At 41.2% G+C, this 21,423-nt stretch overlaps 3 protein-coding genes across 4 annotated transcripts; 2 read left to right on the top strand and 1 right to left on the bottom strand.

Moving 5' to 3' along the window:
- The first annotated feature begins 263 nt into the window (after nt 1-263).
- LOC107466590 (uncharacterized) lies at nt 264-6,472 on the top strand. The gene is made up of 9 exons (XM_016085590.3): nt 264-537; nt 715-3,397; nt 3,483-3,782; nt 4,133-4,288; nt 4,531-4,694; nt 4,773-4,920; nt 5,178-5,297; nt 5,427-5,514; nt 6,001-6,472. The coding sequence occupies exons 2-9, from the start codon at nt 1,121-1,123 to the stop codon at nt 6,177-6,179; spliced, it is 3,432 nt and encodes a 1,143-aa protein (XP_015941076.1). The 5' UTR covers nt 264-537; nt 715-1,120; the 3' UTR covers nt 6,180-6,472.
- A 7,760-nt stretch (nt 6,473-14,232) lies between these two features.
- Nucleotides 14,233-14,910, bottom strand: LOC107466472 (uncharacterized). The gene has a single exon (XM_016085450.1). It carries the CDS (start codon nt 14,908-14,910, stop codon nt 14,233-14,235), a length of 678 nt encoding a protein of 225 aa, XP_015940936.1.
- Nucleotides 14,911-15,826: 916 nt separating this feature from the next.
- LOC107466599 (uncharacterized) lies at nt 15,827-18,621 on the top strand. Of its 2 annotated transcripts, none has more exons than XM_016085596.3 (5): nt 15,827-16,028; nt 16,136-16,274; nt 16,867-17,107; nt 18,051-18,185; nt 18,281-18,621. In XM_016085596.3, the coding sequence occupies exons 1-5, from the start codon at nt 15,934-15,936 to the stop codon at nt 18,403-18,405; spliced, it is 735 nt and encodes a 244-aa protein (XP_015941082.1). In that variant the 5' UTR covers nt 15,827-15,933; the 3' UTR covers nt 18,406-18,621. The 2 variants fall into 2 exon arrangements, with proteins under 2 accessions (XP_015941082.1, XP_015941083.1); XM_016085597.3 differs by having other exon boundaries at nt 15,828-16,028; nt 16,142-16,274.
- The last annotated feature ends 2,802 nt before the right edge of the window (nt 18,622-21,423 follow it).

Below are 21,423 nucleotides of genomic sequence, written 5' to 3'. Positions count from 1 at the left end.
AGTTTATATGTAATTTAATTAATCTCTAAATAATATAACATTTACTTATACACTGTATAGTATAAATAATTTACCTGGTCTCACTCTAGTAACAATTAAAATTGACAAAGGTATAAATAATTTATCCATACAAAATAGGTAAATTGTGTGTGTGTACTAAATTTGTAAATGCAATAGATGATGTGGATTGTGGAGTTAAGATTAATAGTAATTAGAAATGGGTTATTTAGAGTTATTCCTCGTTCTCTTCCTTTCCTCGTTTTTCTGTGTGTAACTCTCTCTCTCTCTCTTTCCATACTACAGTGTGCCATTTTAAGCAAATGCTGCGTCCTCCAACATATCCCTTTGAAATTCCGACCCTCATGGAACAACCCTTTCAACCATTGCCTCACAAACCAATCTCTTTCTTCCCAACAAAAACCCACTTTCAACTCCTTTTATCTCTTTTCATTTTTCTCCAATCCTCAAAAACCTTCCATTTTCCCCCATTGCACCAATCTTCCGAGCTCCAATTTCACTTTTTCGGTACATCAACGGGTACATTGTTAACATACATTCTTGCTTTTATTCGTAGATTTGGACACTAGCTTCCTTTTTTCTTTAAAAAAGAAGAATTGTGATTATATATTGGTTTGATGTTCATGCATTTGCGATTTATAAAAAAAAAAGTTTTATTTTGATTCCTATTTGTGTTGTGTAATCATGTTGTTGCAGAGGTGAAGGGGCAAAGTTGCAGGTTCATTTTAAGCGTAGAGTGCCTTGGGAATTTGTTGGTTCTTTGTATTGAATTAATCGTGGGCGAATGCAATTATCTATGTGTCAATGGTGAATTTATTTTTTTTTAAGAAGGATTTTTGTGGTTGTATCACCTTATGAATTTGCCTATTAAGACGGTAAATGATGTGTGAGAAATTGCTTTTGGTTCAAGGTTTGAAATTCCTTGTATAGGATAAGTTGCTATCCAAGGATTTTGCTTTGGGGTGACAAGAGCATAAGGATTTATCCATGTGAATATGTGACTTGGCGACGAATAACTTTGTTTAATGTGAAGAAGGCGTTGAGGGCTCAATGCACTGCTGTAACTGGTGGTTTTGTGGAGTTTGTTATTAGATCTTCCACCATGAGTAATGAGGCTCATGGCAATTCAGGTGCAGGACACAAAGAAACGGTGTTTGTTGGTTCAGGTGAAAGAATTCCTTCTGATATTGATGTGGATAATGTGTGTATACTAACTGGTGAAGAATTTTCTGCTGACTTCTTGCGCGATCGGGTTGGTTTTAGGAGACTTCCTGTCATAACAGATGCAGACCAGCGCCTTCCGAATAGAACAGATTTCAACATCAATAATAATTATCAGATGGTTCATGAGGATCTAAATCATGGTTTTGGATTAATAAGATCAGAGTCTGATTGTAACTCAGATTTGTCAGAGTATTATGTACCAAGGGGATATGTTGCTGAGGTTGACAACAGGACTTATCCGAATAATTTTAACGTGCTCCATTTTGACCCTGGCGGTAGCAGAGTATCAGGTCAACTTTCCAGACAAGGTTCTGGTCACTTTTCTAGGCAAGGATCTGGTCATTTTTCTCGACAAGTTTCAGGCAAATTTACAAGACAACTCTCAGGTAAAGTTTTGGAGGGAGGTTGTTGTGATCGAGTGTATGTTGTAGATTCTCCTCAGTCAAGCCATGCATATGGAACAGCATTCTCAGAAGGTTTTTTCAATAAGATAAAATTTCTCTGTAGTTTCGGGGGAAGAATTCTTCCAAGGCCAAATGATGGGAAGCTCAGATATATGGGCGGTGAGACACGGATCATATCCATCAGGAAGAACATTACTTGGGAGGAACTTATGAGCAAGACTTCTGCAATTTGCAATCAAACTCACACTATCAGGTACCAGCTTCCTGGAGAGGACCTTGATGCTCTCATTTCCGTTTGTTCTGATGAGGATCTTCATCATATGATTGAGGAGTATGAAGAGTTAGAAAGAGCTGGAGGCTCTAACCGGCTACGGATTTTTCTCATACCATTAACAGAAGCTGAGACTCCAGGCTCTAATGAAGCAAGGGTCAATCAGGCAAGTGATACTGATTATCATTATGTTGTTGCTGTAAATGGCATGCACAATCCAAGTCCACGAAGGAACCCTAGCGGGCAGAATTTGGCAAGCCCATTTGGTAACAACTCTGATTACAATAGTCCAGGTTTCCATAGGGACTCACACGCAGCTGCATTTTCTTTAGAGGCCAAGGATTGCAACCCAACCACCACAAATATGCCAGGCCAGTCCCCAAAGCCTTCTCAGTTTCTTACTGCAATGCAGGTAGCAAGCAAATTTAATCAAATGCCTTCTTTATCTCCCAGCTTCCTACAACCTAAAGATCCCAAAATTTCTGATGTTCAGCATTTTATGGATCATCCATGTATTGCTGTTAATGAAAGCATTCTCCCCTTTGTTATGGAAAAAGCTCCACACGACAATTCTTTGTATACCGACAATACCAATTATGTTGATCCAATTGCATACTATAACAATCATGGTCAAGGGCCTCCGTATCTGAATTACCATCCCATTAATCAATACACAGTGGATGCTGACCAATTCAGGAAGCCTAGTGATAATTTTCATTTTCACAGACGAACTCACAGTAATGAGTTGTTATATTCTGCAATAAGTGGTCAAAATGATATGATATTCGAGAGACCTTTGGTTACCAATGAAGGTTCATATCATTTTGACAAGATTGTCTCCCATCCGCATAAGTCAAGTTTATTGCCTGTGTGTGATGATAGAGCAGGACCTCATTATAGAATGTTACATGTTAATTCTGAATCATCACTTCTGGAAAGTGAAGAGAACCTTAAAGTCCACTTGCAGTTCCCACCCAGTGTAGAGAGAGATAAATTGATATCACCAGAAACTTCAAGTCATTTGGAAGAATGTCCATCACAGCCACGAGTTGATTGGCAGGAACATGAGCCTAAGTATCATAATTTACCCATTTCAGGAATGAGTCATTGTAGAAAAGGCTTGACACATATTGGTAAAGAGAACCTGCAACATGTCGGTAAAAACAATGCTCAGTTTGATGAACAGTGCATCAACTACCAACATGGATTTTGCTCATCTTCGCCCGATCTGCAAAGCAGTGAATGCAATGTATCTGTGGCACCATTTAGCTCTTTAGAATCTCCACGCAACTGGAGGGATCAACCACATGGTGCACCATTAGACAGAACTGCTTCTGAGTTTTCCATTAGGAGCCAAGATTCGTCGTTGCACAACCAATATGCAACACCAGAGGCAGACAATCGACCACTTTCCCTTGTCTCTTTTGAGTTACAGCCAATTGACTCCCATGCTAGCCAAGAGTCTGTACTGCCTATCTCTGTAAGTATCTATCTCTGTTGAAACTTTCAACTCTTAACAATAGCATGCATATAAGAATTGTATCATTTACAAAATTGTAATTCAGTATCCGGTCATGAGTGCTTCTTCCATGAAAGAGGTTGCTATACCTCACGAGGATCCTGACTACAAAGAAGGAAACACAGACGTTAACGAAGAATCTTCCAGAAGCATCAATGATTGTAGTTCTACAGGTTTTCGGTCATGCACCCAAGTTGCTTCAAATTTAGACAAAGAGGATGAAGTTGCATCAACATCTCCTACACAGGAAAGGGTAGATGGCCTTGTAAATACTGACAGCGAAAACATCAATAAGCCTCCTGGTGATACAACTCCTGAAACAGAAGCTGAACAGTTTGGTTTACAGGTATGGAGCTACTTATTGATGCTTGCTGTCTTTCCATCTTCAATACTATCATGACTTCATGAGTATTCAAACTTCATCTAACATAATTAGGTAAAGTATTATTTCAAATAGAAAATAAGAATATAAGTTCTTGCTTCTATTTTTGATGAAATGGTATATTGAATTTGCTTACAAATTCTTTTAGCATGAGCTTGACAATTATAAGTAGGGACTTGTTCCACCCTTAATCCAATAGTTGTCACAATTTGTTTTATCCTAATTTTCTTACTTTTACCAGCTTCAGTTGTTATTGGTGGATTAGAGCCAACTTCTTTCTTTGTGTAACCTATTTTTCAGTTGCAAAAATGCAGATTATTGAGAATATTGATCTTGAAGAATTGCAAGAGCTAGGATCTGGAACCTTTGGAACTGTTTATCTTGGAAAGTGGAGGGGAACTGATGTTGCAATTAAGAGGATTAAAAAAAGTAGTTGTTTCTCTGGTAGATTATCCGAGCAAGAACGGATGGTAAATCTCTATAAATTATAAGAAAGTTGAATTTTTCTGGTATCCTTTCTTCATGCTACTCTTCTTATGCTTATTTTTTGAATAGTTAATTGCAAAAGTTATGGAAGGAAATGTGCTGCCAAGTTTAATGAAGAATTAGATTTCATTAGCTTGAAAAATATCCATCTTACTGGCCATTAAGCTATTCAATAATCTCTTTTTTCTGATATTTATATGTTTATTGCTTTTTTTTCTCCCTGCAGACAAAAGATTTCTGGAGAGAGGCACAGATTCTATCTACTCTTCATCATCCAAATGTGGTAGCATTTTATGGGGTAGTTCCAAATGGCCCAGATGGAACATTGGCAACAGTAACAGAATACATGGTGCATGGATCGCTAAGAAATGTTCTTGTGAAGAAGGAGAGGTAAGCTAACACACATATCTGTGTCGTAAAACACTTCACACGAATTTAGAGCTTATCACTCTTATATGCTTCTTGCAGAGTGCTTGATCGTCGCAAAAGGATCATGATTGCAATGGATGCAGCCTTTGGCATGGAATATTTGCATTTGAAAAATATTGTTCATTTTGACTTGAAGTGTGATAATCTACTTGTTAATCTGGGGGATCCTGAGCGACCAGTATGTAAGGTATTTTGTAACAGAAACAAGAATCTGTTTATTTATTTATTTTTGACTCCGTGGCTTTGAATGGAAAGATGTCCAAAACATTTGGTTTGTAACTGCACGTTTATTTATAATTTTCGAAGACATTAGGCTTTCTTATTCTTTTTTCATTTTCATCTGTTTTGTAGTTTACGTTTTCCTAGATATACGTTCTTCATTTTCATATAGGAACAAATGTGTTCTGTTGAACTGAACTCCTTGGTGGTTTTTCCAATCAATAGGTTTCAGATTTTGGCCTATCAAGAATTAAACGCAACACACTTATTTCGGGTGGTGTCAGAGGAACCCTTCCTTGGATGGCACCGGAATTGCTAGATGGTAACAATCGGGTATCTGAAAAGGTTTGAAACTTCGTCTTGGTGTTTCTATCTCCTTTTTGGTTGACAAAAATATGACCAATCACATACTGGTGAAGAGATTGCTTGTAAGTGCACTCTTGAAGATTACTTTCCCCTTCTTGCTTTCTGCAGGTTGATGTTTTCTCATTTGGCATTGCAATGTGGGAGATCTTAACTGGGGAAGAGCCATATGCTAACATGCACTGTGGTGCTATAATTGGTAAGAATTTCATGTTTAACTTGAGAACCATCTTTCGTTGGAGTTTTTATTACCAAATTCCTCTGGAGCCTTGTCTATTTTGTCAAACCTATCAAATTATCATTGTTAGCAATGTTTGAAGTAGAAATGCCAATATAATCTGCCAAAATTAGCCAATAGCACAATGCTATTCTTATTTTAGATATCACCACATCATTCTCTTTCTAGTGTAAACCATTAGTATACAAAATCTATTTTATCTACCAGTGTTGGATTAGTGGAGTAGTAGACATACTTCCCCCTCCCAGTAATTTCAAGTTCAAAGTTATATATACACCTATGTGCATGTTACATGTGATTTTCTAGCTGCATGTGGTGTGATCAATCAGCATGTTGCTTCATCATTGAACCATTCTGTCACTCAGAAAATAAATAAATAAAAAGTTTTGCAAAGCCTTGTTTGAATTCTGATGGAGAGTTTTGTTTATTACAAATCATTTAATGAAGGAGGAATTGTCAATAATACGCTCAGGCCTTCTATTCCGAAACGCTGCGATCCCGAGTGGAAGAAGCTTATGGAAGAGTGCTGGAATCCTGACCCTGAAGTCAGGCCATCCTTTACAGAAATAAAAAATAGGCTTCGAAACATGTCAGTTGCACTTCAAAATAAGCGGCATATCCGATGAAAACTCGAATTTCGTTCTTGATGATGATTGTAGCTGTGACAGAAAAGATGGGGAAAAAAACTGTTTATATCAGTTAGCATTGTTTGTATAGCAATCATAGTGTATATATTTAATATGAAAATGAGCAAAAAAAAAAAAAAAACCATTTACATGGCAAGCATTTTTGTGATAAATAGCTTCACGTTATGCAATCAAAGCTTTTGTAAAAAAAAAGTGAATGTAGATATTGAACAGACACATTTAGTGTCAGCGGCCACTATCATGCAAAGTGGCTGGAATTTCTTTATGACAAAATTTGATGGATATGTATAGTATTACATTGGTTCCTATATCAACAGTGACAATCTCATCATTTAAAAAAATTAAATATATCACAATCTCATTCATTTCATGAAATAACGTTCTTATTGCATACTCTTTTCTTTTTATTTTTTTCCCTTTCTTAGTAATAACTTGGAGTTGTGAGAATATCAGTAATACTATTTGACTATTTGTCTTTAATTGTTGTTCGGTAGTTCGGGTACAGGATGGGTCGGAGGGGTCCTCAGATGGGCAGGTGGGGTGTAGCCTGGAACCGGGTCGCGAAGGTAGAGTTGGGGTACCCGACGTCCCGAGCTCTTGGTGCGGAAGGGGGGTGTCACCTGCAAAGACACTCCAATGCCCAAGTCAGTTGAGTGTGCAGGCGAGAAAGAGATAAAGTGATATGTGACGTACTTTGGGAGAGGGATAGGACCCTCCTCTTATATACCGTGTCAGAGGTGGGTCCCACAAGGATAGACCCACCTTCCTCGAAGCTTTCCCCTACCGCTGTAGTGGAGAGCTGTCCTGGACACGTGTCCGGGTCGGGGGTTGAGAGCCTCGCACACGACCGTTCGGGTCGGGTGGTTAGCGGGCCGGGTCGGTCCGCGTGACGCTCGGGCCAGGTCGTAACAGTGCCCCCAACGTGCCAGCAATATTCGTGCAGGTTGTTGGTGGCGTGTTATCTCTTCACTCACACATTGTCACCAGGTCGGCCGTCCGTGGAGAGGACGTGCCTCTTGCGCGCGTGCCTATTCGTTGTTGGGACGACCATTTGTTGCCTCGTTCCTCGTGTAGAGCATTAAATGTTCATAATGGATTAAAAATCCCGCACGCAAAGACTGTTTTGTCCTTAGTCTTTTCGTGCTTCTTTGAGTGGCAGTTTTAAAATCGTTTTGCATTCGTTCTCATATCTTCACTTCAGCTATCTCCATCGTCTTCTTCTCTCAAAATTCCCAAAGTGTTGTTCTTGCCTTCTTGCGTATTCGCTTTTCTTCCTTCTTCTTCAAATCTTCAAAACCAATCCAGGTAAGCATTCATTTCTTTGTTTTCTACTTTGTGTTTGTTTCCTCTTACATGCATGCTGTTTGCTTGATCTTGTATGCTGGATGGCCTCTAGTGTCAAGTAGGTGTGTTAGGGGGGTTACCATTCCAGGGTAGGCTTTTGTTTGGATTTAGCTTTAGCCATGCTTAATTTTAGTTGCAGAATAGGTTAAGTGTAGTTTCTGGATTTTTTCGAGCTCCCGACCTCATAGACTAATTGAGTGGTACCCCCACTGTAGGTATGCCTCGCGTCGTCTCCCGAACTTCTACCTCCGCCGTGGGTTACGACCCGTACGCTTGGGTGGCTTCCAACTTAAGGGACTCCCCTAACCAGATGGGTGAGGATGAGCTTACCGAGTTCCGTCAGGTCGAGTACCTGTGTGGGGATACTGACGAGAAGGCCAACTACGACGTTTTTGTTCCAGCCCCTCAGGAGCGGTTGTACGAGCTCAATTTCTACGCCTCCCGGGTTGCCGACTGGATTTGGTTTTATAAAGCCATGTTCACCCAAGTGGGGGTTCGTATCCCCTTCTCTGCTTTCCAAATGGGGCTCCATAGTCGGATCTCCGTGGTGCCGTCGCAGCTGTATCCGAACAGTTGCGCTTCAATCCGTTGTTTCGAGATGGTATGTGAATACTTGGAGCTGCCGGTGTCCGTCGACGTTTTCCTTTACTTCTTTAATCTCACGAACCCTTCCAAGGAGGGAAAGGCGAGGAAGGGGTTCATGTCCTTCCGATTTGCCCAGGGGCGGAGGATCTTTGGCTTATTCGAGGACTCTTATCATGGGTTCAAGGATAAGTATTTCAAGGTGCGTCCGGTCAAGGGTCGTCACCCTTTTTGGTTGTCGTTGGAGGGAGAACGTCTCATCCCGACATATTGGAGTTTCGGGGCGGGGTCCAATGCTTTTATTAAGGTAACTTACAAGGGGATGTCGGCTGTGGACCGAAAAATTACCGACGTGCTATGGGCCGTTTTTGGGAGAAACCATGTGAACCCCCATCTCCTTATGGGTAGCCGGGAGGTCGCCAAGGATTATATTTATGAGTCGCTTTTGTCGTATCGTTTTTTGCATGGTTGCTTCTTTAGTTTGTTATGCTGATTAATGACTAACTTGTTCATTTCTGTTGCAGTGGGAATGTCTGCCGAAGTGACCGGCCTTGAAAGCTTGTACAAAACTTTCCCAGCGGAAAGTGATAGGGAGAAGACCGACGAGCCACCAGTAGTTCCTCCCAGGGACAAGGGGGATCAAGTGGCGCCCTCACCTCGCGACGTCGTTATGTCGGACAAACTTGTCAATGCGGTGCGCGTTTCCCCTGTTCTTGACGAGGCGGCTGGCACCGGGCACTCGTCTCCCGTTCAACAGGCCGATGATGACGACTTGAGGGTCATTCCTACCTCTAAGAGGCAAATGTCGCACTCCAGCCCTGAAGGGGCCCTTACCGTGATGGAGAGGAACTTCGATACCGGGTCGTTCATAGACTCCCAATTGCTTCCTGGCACGGAGGAACATTTTCACGGTACCGACCTTGCGGGGCAGGCGCGATGGATGTATCGCACCCTTCTCTGCGGTGCGGCCATAGCTCGGAAGGCAGTCGGGTATGCAATCACTACGTCGGAAGCTCGAATCTGCCGCCACAGCCAACAACAAATTCAAAGCTCAAGTTGAAACGCTCCACGGGAAGCTGTCCGAGGCGAAGGAGAAGCTTAAGACTGCCGAGGAGAAGGCTGCGTCTGTCGAAGAAAAGTTGAAGACTGCTGATGCTTTCGTATCCCATTTGACCGAGCGGGAAATGACTTTGGAAAGCCAGCTTAGCGCCGCGCAAGGTTGGGTGGTCGCCTTGGAAAAGGAACGGGATGCGGCCGTCTCAGCTGCTAAGACTGCTCAGGATGAGGTCGAAGGACTCAGAAAGAAACATAAGGAGGTCAGGGAGCAAAGAAAGAGTGCGATCTTTATGACTGAGGAGGCTCTTAAGGCTCAGGCAAAGATCGTGGGTCCCGACTTTGATACATCGGCAATCGGGGTTTTCAAGACGATCAAGGACGGCAAGATTGTTGATATGCCTAAAAAGTGAACTCTTGTACCTTGTGTTTTTGTGGTTTTGTTGTAGAACTTTTGAAATTATTCTGTCATACTTTATTAGTCGCCTAGTCGGCTTGTGGTTATCGTATTTTTCCGCTTATCTGGTAGTGTTTATGGTTTGTTTGTTCCCGTTTGGTCATTGTATGCCTGTTGCCCGTCATTCGTTTACCGTTATGTTGGTATCTTTGGCGAGGCCATGTCGTGGCTTTATTATTATTGCGGCCGTTTGTTATGGCTTTTTAACTTGGTTGGCTCCCGGGGTGATCAGTCCCGGGGCGCCGTGTTGTTACACCGTTTATCGCTCATTATGAGGAACGTATTGCCGTGGGATGCATAGTTGAGGAAAAATAAAAGGAGAAATTTTTTAAGTAAACATTAATCGGAAGTTAAACAGGTCTATAGCCATGGTAAACGTTTTAACAACAGTCAATCACTGAACTCGTCGAACCGCCTAGCCGGCGTGCTCGAGTTAGGAATAAAATCTCTTCAAGTTACCTACATTCCATGTTCTCGGGATTTCCTTGCCGTCGAGCTTCTCCAATTTGTAGGCGCCTTTGCCGAGCATGTCTTTGACCCTGTAGAGGCCTTCCCAATTTGCCGCTAGTTTTCCTTCCCCTTGGGTCGGTAGCCCTATGTCATTGCGTTGCAAGACTAGGTCATTCTTTCCAAACTCCCTCTTGAGTACTTTGGCGTTGTAGCGCAGGGCCATCCTTTGTTTCAGTGCTACTTCTGTTAAATGGGCCATCTCTCTGGCCTCATCCACCAGGTCTTTCTCCACTGCTTTTTCTACTCCCTTCAGAAGTAGCCGCGGGCTCGACTCGCCGATTTTCACGGGTATCATCGCGTCCACCCCGTATGTCAGGCGGAAGGGGGTTTCTTCCGTGGAGGACTGCTCGGTTGTACGGTAAAACCAGAGGACTGAAGCGAGTTTGTCGGCCCATGCACCTTTTTTTGTCACCCAGCCGCTTCTTGAGGCCCTGTAAGATGACCTTATTTGCGGACTCGAATTGCCCATTCGTCTGGGGTGCTCTACTGAAGAGAACTTCTGTTTTATGCACAGGCCGTTGAGGAGTTCTATGAATTTCTTGTCAGTGAATTGCGTCTCGTTGTCTGAGATGATGACTTTCGGGATGCCGAATCGAGTTATCACCTGCCTCCACATGAACTTTCTACATTTGGATGAGGATATGCTAGCCAGTGGCTTGACCTCTATCCATTTGGTGTAGTAGTCGATGGTAACTATGAGGTATTTGACTTGTCCTGAGCCAACCGGGAAGGGTCCCAAGAGGTCGACTCCCCATTGTGAGAAGGGTCGGGAGGACATCAGTAGGCTTAGTTTGGAAGCGGGTGTTCTGTAGAAGTTGGCGTTCTCCTGACACTTGGCGCATTTCTTCACAAATTCTTTGGAATCTTCCATCATCGATGGCTAGTAGTATCCAGCTCGGATGAGCTTTCTTGCTAGGGCTTTTCCCCCAATATGGTGGCCGCAGCACCCTTCATGGACTTCTCTAAGTACGTAATCCGTCTGCTCGGGGTGTAGGCACTTCAGTAGGGGTTGGTTGAGTCCCTATTTAAACAGTTGTCCCTGTATGGTCGCATATTGGTTGCCTTCCTTCTCAACACTTTTGCTGTTTTCTCGTCGTCAGGGAGTTTGCCGCTTTCCAGGAAATCGACGATAGGGTCCAACCAAGAGGGGCCTATCTTTGTCAAGTGGCGGGCAACTGCCGGTTCCTTTAGCATGCCTTGGATGAGTGATCGGTTGCCTACTCCCGGTTTTGTGCTTGCTAGCTTAGATAGGAGGTCCGCCCGTGTGTTCCTTTCTCTTAGGACATGTTGGATCGTGATCTCCTCAAACTGGTTGCTCAATTGTGTAACTTTTTCCAAGTACTTTTACAACAGCGAGTCTCTGGCTTGGTAGCTTCCGTTTACTTGCGAAGTGACGACCTGCGAGTCATTGCACACCTCCAGCCTCGACGCCCCGACTTCACGAGCTAGGGTCAGGCCTCCCAAGAGGGCTTCGTATTCGGCTTGGTTGTTTGATACCGGGAACTCAAACTTGATCGATTGCTCATATATGACCCCGGCAGGACTTTCCAAGATGATCCTGGCTCCTCCGAACTTTTGGTTGGAGGCCCCGTCTACATGGAGCCTCCATCGTATGCCCGTTTCCTCGGTTGGGTCCCTCGTTACTTCTACCAACAAGTCGGCCATTGCTTGTGCCTTAATCGCATGTCGGGGCTCATACCGTAGGTCGTACTCGGAGAGCTCAATGGCCCAAGTCATCATTCTTCCCGCTAAATCGAGTTTTTGAAGTACTTGACGGATTCCCTGATCCGTCCTCACGACGATCTGATGGCCTTGGAAGTACTACCTTAGTCTATGGGAAGAGGTCAAGAGTGCCAGTGCCAGCTTCTCCAGTTTTCTATACCGCGGTTCTGCTCCTTGTAGCGCTCTACTCACAAAGTAAATTGGCTGCTGAGCCTCCTTCGTTATGGCCAGGTACAGGTAGAGTGGTTCTCCGACCTTGGGCTTCCCGAGTACGGGAGGTGCCGACAGGATCTCTTTGAAGTGTTTGAGCGCCTCCTCGCACGCAGGGGTCCATTCGAACGCTATCCTTTTTCTCATTAGATTGAAAAAGGGTAGAGCTTTTGTCGCCGACACTCCAAGGAAGTGAGACAGCGCGGTGAGCCTTCCTGCCAGTCTCTGGACGTCTTTGACACAACCTGGGCTCTTCATTTGAAGTATTGCCTGGCACTTTTCAGGGTTGGCTTCCACCCCCCTTTGGGTGATCATAAATCCTAGGAATTTTCTGGCCTCCATGACAAAGGCGCACTTGAGCGGGTTGAGCCTCATGCCGTATTGTCGGAGGAACGCGAACACGTTCCTCAAGTCGCTCAGGAGATCATCAGGTCGGGTGGTCTTCACGAGGATGTCGTCTACATAGACTTCCACCGTCTTGCCTATGAGATCGCTGAATATCTTGTTCATCAATAAATGGTATGTAGCCCTCGCGTTTTTCAAGCCAAATGGCATCACCTAGCAATAGATTCCTTTCGGCGTTATGAATGCTATTTTATCCTCGTCAGGCCGGTGCATCGGTATCTGATTTTAGCCGGAGTAGGCATCCAAAAGCTGAGATACCGGTACCCTACCATCGCATCAACAAGCGCGTCAATGTTGGGAAGGGGGTAGCAGTCCTTGGGTCATGCTTTGTTAAGATCGGAGTAATCTACACACATCCTCCATCTTCCATTGTGCTTTTTTACCAGAACTACATTCGACAACCAGGTCGAGTAGTCTAGTTCTCGGATAAAACCTGCTTCTAGGAGGCTGGCCGTTTGCTTGGCCACCTCCTCTGCTCTTTCCTGTGACATCTTCCTTTTCCTCTGAGCCACGGGTTGGGCTTCAGGCTTGACGGGCAGGTGGTGTGACATGAGATGAGGGTCTATCCCCGGCATGTTGGCTGGCGTCCAGGCAAACAGATCACCATTGGCCCTGATCATTTCTACCAAAGGCTCTTTCAATTCATGCGGGAGGTTTCTATTTACGAACGTGAACTTTTCCTCCGTGTCCCCAACCCTAAACTTCACCAGGACCCCCTCTGGCTCGGGTCTGGGCTTGTCGTCGACCCTAGCGTCCAGGTCGGCGAGGAACACTCCCGATGCTTCTTTGAATTTTTTCCTCAAGGAGAGGCTGGCGTTGTCACAAACGACTGCCGTTTCCAATTCTCCTTTTATGGATCCCACAGATCCGTCATCCGTGACAAACTTCATCACTAGCAGCTTTGTACTGATCACTGCCCCAACATCGTTAATGGTCTTCCTCCTTAGGATGATGTTGTAGGCCGTGGAGTCCCTCAGAACTATGAACTCAGCCATTATCGATCTTCGCCCCTGTCCTTGTCCCACAGAAACCGGCAGGGAAATTATCCCGTTTGGCTTGATGAAGTGATCGCCTAGCCCTATGACACCGTGCTGGTGAGTCGTTAGGTCGGCATCCCGTAGCCCTAATGCATCGAACACGTTGCAGAACATAATGTTCGAGTTTGCCCCTGTGTCTATAAGGATCCGTTTGACGAGACCGGATCCGTTTGACGATACCGGTTTCGACCCTGGCCGTGATGACCATGAGGGGCTTTCCAGGACCTCTTTGAACCATTGGTCTTCCGGGCCGAAAGAGATGGATGGGGCCCTTTTGGAGCATCGCGAAGACGAGGAGGAGACCACGAGGACTTTGGCATCTTTTTTGCGCGCCGAGTTCGACCTTGGAGACGTGTTTCTCGCGGTTACTACATTCACTACGGTAAGGTCGTGGTCGTCATCCCTTGGCTCTTGTCGTCGCTTCACCGTTCGAGTCTTGTCTTCCCCATCGTGGTCGCGATTTCATCTCCTCGGCTCCCTGATGATGTAGGAATTCGGCTAGTTTTTCGTCCCTGATCGCTTGTTCCAGTGCGTCCTTCAGGTCGAAATAGTCATGTGTTTTGTGTCCATAGCCCTTATGGTAATCACAGTAGAAGCTCTTGTTCCCCCCAGTTCGGTCCTTCAGAGGACAGGGCTTTGACAAGATTCCCTTCTCAACTATCTGTTGGTAAACTTCTATGATGGGGAGGGTGAGGGGAGTGTAATTGGTGAATTATCTAACATGAAGAAACGGTCTGGGTGCCTTGCTCGGGTCGCCGTCTTTGGCGTGCTCCTTCTGTCTTTTTCCATTGCCATGCTGCCTGGGTTGAGTGTAGGAGGGCTGCCACCTGTTGGCAGCCACAACTTGACTGACTTCCTCATCGTTTATGTATTCGCGGGCTACAGTTTGGATTTCTTGCATTGTCCAGACTGGCTTTGTGGTGAGGTGTTTTCTGAAGTCCTCGTTAAGGAGCCCATTCGTTAGGCAGAGACTGGCCACCGAATCGGTTAACCCCTCGATCTCCAAGCATTCGTCGTTGAAACGATCTAGGTACTTCTTGGTTGGCTCGTTGGTTTTCTGAGTGACGCCGAGCAGATTGATCGGGTGTTTTGCTTTCGCGATTCTGGTGGTGAATTGTGCTAAGAAGGCACGACTGATATCCGAGAAGAAGCCGGCCACGAAGCCCTGCGGGAGGCTATTGAACCACCGTATTACAGGCCCTGCCAGGGTGACCGGGAAGGCGCGGCACCTTATTTCGTCTCCCACTCCCTCCAGGTTCATTCTGACCTCGAAGGCCGTGAGGTGTTCCTGCGGGTCTTGGATTCCGTCATACCTCATGTCTGTTGGTTTGTTAAAGTGTTTTGGCAACCGGACCTCGAGGATGGAACGATTGAATGGGGTGGCGCCCATGATCACAGGTCGTCGTGTTTCCCTGGATCTCTCCTCGCCGCCTTCACGATCTCGCCTCGTGGTGCGCGCCCCCTTACCTCGGACGTAGATGATAGTGTCATTTCGTCTCCTGGGGTGTTCCCAATCTTCCCGGCTATTACCCGATTCTGATCTCGAGACAAGAGTACGCCGGGAGCGACTGCTTCGATGGGAGGTTCTTCCCCGACTCTCGGGAGATTGGGAATAGTCGGGGTCGGAAGTTTCTTGATGATGCTCTTGATCCGCTAATTGGCGCTCCAGGTTCTGCACCCTATGGCGCAGTTCCTACATTATCCTAGCGCTGTCGCTACCAGTTTCCCCGAAGGGGCGTCTTTCTTGGGCTCTCGACTGTGGCTCGGTTCGTCGTTGGNNNNCGAAAGGGTCGGAAGGGTCCTCGGATGGGCAGGTGGGGTGTAGCCTGGAACCGGGTCGCGAAGGTGGAGTTGGGGTAGCCGACGTCTCGAGCTCTTGGTGCGGAAGGGGTTGTCACCTGCAAAGACACTCTGACGCCCAAGTCAGCTGAGTGTGTAGGCGAGAAAGGGATAAAGTGATATGTGATGTACCTTGGGGGAGGCATAGGACCCCCCTTATATACTGTGTCAGAGGTGGGTCTCATAAGGACAGACCCACCTTCCTCGAAGCTTCCCCTTACAGCTGTAATGGAGAGCTGTCCTGGACGCGTGTCCGGATCGGGGGTTAGAGAGCCTCGCACACGACCATTCGGGTCGGGTGGTTAGCGGGCCGGGTCGGTCCGCGTGACGCTCGGGCCAGGCCGTAACAATTGTATATCATTTTTTCAAAATAAAATATTATGGGTAAAACCAGTTCAATTTTTTTTTTGGCGCGAAATGAAATTTTCTAATCATAGAAAACGATAATACCCATTCCTTTCCCCGGAAAAAAAAAATTTCACGACTTCCACAGTAAACAAAAGGTCAAAAAACAAATTCCGTTGATGCATTTCACATTTTCACTGATTCAAATTCTGAAGCTGCGAAAGAAAGAATGAACTCGAAGTCGAAGAAACCCGCATCCACATCGATTAGGGTTTTCGGACAGCGATCCATAGATTCAACTTTCCATTCTCTTCCATCCAATCCGTAAGTTACATAATGATATTTTCTTCTTGTTGTTGATGATATTCTTAGATGTGAGAAGGAACTTGATGAATTCACGGTGAAATTAATTAATTAATTGTTGGTGAAAGAACCAGCTTTAATGATTCTGAAAGAAATGCGAGGAATGAATTAGGTTCACGAAAGAGCCAGAACGCGCATGTTTCTCTCTCCAACTTCCTAGACCGGAAGCTGCCAAAATCTTCTTCCATTCTTTCCCAAACAGTTCAGGTCATTTTCTATCATCATCGTTTTCTCTTTCTTTTTTTCTTTTTTCCTTCCAGTTTTAATTTTATGGATAGTTCTTTGGTAGCTTCATTTTTATTTTCTTTTATTTGATTTCATTTTTGTTTTTTGGCATGAGTACCGGTATCCAAAGTTTAGCTTTGATTAACAGTTTACCAGCCACCAAAATAAAAAGACAAAAAAGAGAATCACCAACTGAGTTGACCTCAGAAACTCACTTATTTTTACTTGCTTATTTAGTGTCCGTTGAAATTGGGAGTTTCATGTTTAAATAGTAGGGATTTGAAGTGGACTTTAACTGATAGTGTTATCAATTACAGTCTCGCCAGTTCTCCAACCATAAACTTGAAATTCTAATTATTTAGACACAAAGTTTCCAATGTCTGTAGACATGGTATATAAATAAGTCCAAATACTCAACTCTTTCCGTAACAAGTGTTCTTCCTAAAATTGCATAATACAGGTTTGTAAAAGAAGGTTAATGCATGGCTGTTGATTTATTCATTTTTCAATTCATAAGCGCATGTTTGTTTTTCTGATGCTATTCTCTTATCTTATTATTATTTTGAAAAATAAGGGCAAGTCAACACCTTTTCTGTCACCTCTGGGTCTAAGAATACCCACGGTGGAGCAGACGATTCCTGTAGTTGAAGAAAAGAGGTGTGGTAATGCCAATGACCAAAGGGTTTTTGAAAGGTTCAAGCAAACTGAAGAAAAGGAAGACTTTGTGGGTTTTCTTTGTGCTGATGAATTAGAAAATTCAGTTTCAGTAGCAGATGAAAGTCAGGAGTCAAGGAAAAGGAAAAATCCATTTGAAGGTTTGTCTTCCAATAAATATGAGCATAGCACTCTTATTGACTGGCTGGAAGTTTCAAACCATCATTAAGGCAAACAATTCAATTCCGTAATGTTATTCCACTTTCTTAACTTTTTATTGACTTATTGCCCTTCAGCTTCTTTTGCATAAAGTAGTGATTAATGTCTTAATAAGATGTGATGTTCTATATTTGGTTGCTTGAAATTTTGTATAAATAATTTATTGTGACAATCTCTTTGAATTCATATGGAACACAAATAGCATAATTTCATTTTTCATGGGCTTCCTTTGATTTTGTTGAGGGCCTTATCCTGGTTTTAGTTTCATGTTTCTTGATAAGAACTTTGTTAGTTGGCAACCAATTCTGACTAACAAATTAGAGGACAAAAATGTCTCTTTCACGGGACAGATGTACAGTAATTTTGTGGTCTTATTTAAGGAAGGCTGTCTATTACCAATACACCTTTTCTTAGTGGCTAGCATGACATTATCTTATGGTAAAATCCTAAACATGACATTACTATGACATCTAAATCACCTAATTAACTGCGTTTGCTTATATACACATATTTTTAAACCAGTTTTACCCATATGATTTCAGTGATCTAGGTTAATTGAATGGGCAGAAATTAGAAATATGAAAAGAAATAGATGCCACCTTGCTCTGTTTGCTTTTATTAGAAGCACTGCCATGAAAAGATAACTAAGCCACTATAAGGTATCCAAGTGAAAAGTCAAATATTTATTGAACTCTTGATCAAATAAGGACATGCTAAACTGCTAGTACTTTTTTCTTTCCTCCTAAGGAAATGTTTGGTTGGACGGAAAAAATAGATCCGAGATTTTCGTGGATGCGTTTATGTAATTTTGAAGTTTTCCTGTTTTAATAATTAATAGCAATTTTGTTTGCTCTCAATACTTTACTTAGCTCTGTATGTTAACAGGTGGAATTCAGAGCCAAACTGTTCGAAATAATGTAGTGGTTCTTGGAGGTGAATCCAAGTTCAAGCAGAAGGGACAGAAAGCACAAATTGAAATTAATTCTAGCAACAAAAAGCCAAAACCTCTCTATAATCACTGTATGATTTTCACAAGTGCATGTTAATATATTGAATTTAGAAAAATATGTTTGAAATATATTGTATTAATACTATTCACATTTTTTTATGAGCAGATGCAAATGGTCGCGGCTGGTGGGACTATGACATGGAAGGTGTTGACAATGAGGAATTAGGTTTCAGTGAAGTATGGGAAGGAGTTGGATCCACAACACTTGGAGGTATAGCAGATTGGCATTAATTTTATGTATGTGTATGTAAGTTTATGTCCACTATCCCTAGCTTAACTTTACATTTGACATTATCTATAGAGTAAAAAAAAAAAATTACCTTTGACATCCATGCATTGCTTAACAAGTAATACTTCATTGAAATGACTGTCACTCAAAGTGGAGCAATATTTGTACGCTCTTAGAATGTATTTATTGTGTGATATATGAACATTTAAAATTATTTATTACTTATTATCTATGATGCACAGACACAGACATAAACACTGACATTGATATGAACACAGGACACGATACAGGACACATCGACACGGGAATTTTAAAATCTTACATGACACGGAAACACACATACTATCTTATTTTAATTATATTAAGTATTTAAAATATTTTTTGTTTTAATAAATAATAATATATACTATATCTAAATTTATTTTTAAAATATATGTTAAGAATAAGACTGGACACGGGATACGTAATAGTATTTAGGTGTGTCCACGCGTGTTCGGAGAAGAATTTTTTATTTTTTATTAAAATACGGTTAGACACAGCAGACACGTGTGTCGGACGAGTGTCAGTGAGTGTCGTATCCGAAATATATCCGACACGCAGACACGGCAACTCATCGAAGTGTCCGTGCTTTATAGCTTATTATATATATATAATTTTTAAATATTATAATTGAAAGTAAATCATTATAATGTTTGTAGAACATGTATACTTTTTTTGGGTAGAAGTATTTGTTGTTTAAATAAGATAAATAAAGTTACTTTTAGTTGTTAATACTTACAGTATACTGATATAATTGTATAATTTTATTCAAATTGTTTCAAAATATGTTTTGTTGCATGAAAAAGGTTCGAAAACAAAAATAAACGTGTAGATTGTACAATCTTATTTTCATTCCTAACTGCAAAGCCAGATGGGCAGAACCGCAGAAAAATAAAAAGTAAACAAGTTTAGCAAACTTTACTTGGATTTAGGAAATTTGCAATATATTGAGTTGTTAGCCATCTCTTTCCAGTCCAAAAACAAAAGCATCTCTTTATCTCTTTAAGATAAAGTAGATTATAAAGGATCTATCAAGAAAATAAAGGATCCATCAAAATTCAAAAGTTGAGATCCCTAATTCTATATGCAAGGTAGTTATGGACATAAGGCTTTAACTAACCTTCCCCTGGTTTATTTCGAGATTCCTAATTTGTCTCCAATTGCTAAGTAGTTTTAATTATCAAATTATTTGTATTCACTTCAGAAAAAGAAACATCCATATCCTTTAGGGGTGTTTGCAATACGATCAGATATGACTAAAATTTTAATTTGATCCGCATTAAATTCATCGAATTAAATTAAATATTTACATTTTTTATGCTTGAACCGATTTCATCTGCACATTTGTGGATATGTGTGGATCGGATTGGATATTAGATATATCCACAAAATAAAAATATATCAAAAAAATTTATTTTTATAAAAAAGCCAATAAAATCTATTATTTTACTCTAATAAAATTTTTTTAACACTTTTAAATATGTTTACTTCTAAAATATTAATAAATTAATTTTTTTAATAATAAAAATAAAATAATATAACATATATGAATAATAATTACTAATTGAAATAAATTATAAAACATATATATTATTTGATGTAGATATGTGGATATAGGATTGGATTTGCCAATATAGATGTGATAACTACAATCTGATTCGACTAGAGTGCGAATTCAATTGGATCTAATCATTTTATGGATCTAATTATTGCGGATCGGATACGGATAAATATTACGAATTTGTATATATGATTTTGTATATATGATTCGATTTAATCTATAAGTACCCCTAATTTCTTTAGTAGATGATTTCTATTTTATATATTTCATATAAAACAGTGGATTAATTTAGCTTATAGATAATTTTCTATTTTGTGATTACTAAATAATAAATACTGAAAGATTAATAGGTAGTTATGAATTTAACTGTTTATTAATATTTTTTATTAAGGGTATAGCTAACATACATGTAATAAGTTTATTATTAGTGAAAGTTTTTAAATATTTTTATTTAATAAATACAAAATAAATATATTAAAAATTTAAATTTTTTATATTTCTAATAAAAATTTATTTATTTTGTAATTTTAACATGTGCCCTAATAACACAAAACAAATAAACCTTTTTATTAAACATGTGTAATAAATGTGACATTGAATAGAGTAAGTAGTTTCGTCTCATAATGAGTAATTTTGCATTCAACTAAGAATGAAAAATGTTTGTGTATTTTAATGAGTAAGGGTACTTGAAATTCACAAAAATAAAAAGAATTAAACATCAATCTTTTTTTTATCTCTTTTTTATATAATAACTATCGATATAAATAATATTAGTTTACTTAATGCTTTTAGAAGTAATTTGTGGAGTAAAACTAAATAGATACTAATTTTAGCTTCTGTTTTCCTAAGCAACAAATGTGAGCGAAGTCATGATGATAATTCTAATGTTAGTGTTCACGTTTAAGTTTTTCCAAACTTTTTTATTTTAACCGAGTCAAATTACAATTAATGGATCTGATAGAAAGTTAGACATTATGATAGGAGCCCCCCAACACACACACACACCCCTTCTCTGAATTTTACCTTAATACTCTTGTTTCCTTAACTGGAAAGGGACTTAAGTACCCTTCTTCCCTTAACTGGAAAGTCTGGAAAGGGAAGTAATATCATTTCGGGGAGGAAAAAATTACAAAGATAAGTATATCTTTCAAGGGACTAAAACAAATAAAATAAAGTAACATAAGTAAATAATTATGCCTTTCTTTAAGGGTTTGTAAACATCGTCCAAAATTTCATAAGTAATATAATTCAATTTTTATCCACGGTTAAACAATCAAATTTATGTTTTATATATATTTGCAACATCTATTAGATAGAGGGACAACACCATTGAGTTAAACACTCCTCCAGTTCTAAAGTTTCTTTAGTCCTACAATTTTCTTTCATCAAATTCTTGATAGCAAAGGATTGGTCTGCTGAG

The sequence above is a fragment of the Arachis duranensis genome, chromosome 9 (assembly GCF_000817695.3).
Source record: "Arachis duranensis cultivar V14167 chromosome 9, aradu.V14167.gnm2.J7QH, whole genome shotgun sequence".
NCBI lineage: Eukaryota > Viridiplantae > Streptophyta > Magnoliopsida > Fabales > Fabaceae > Arachis > Arachis duranensis.
Note: the sequence above shows the minus strand (reverse complement) of the source record. Positions and strands in the feature narration are given on the sequence as shown.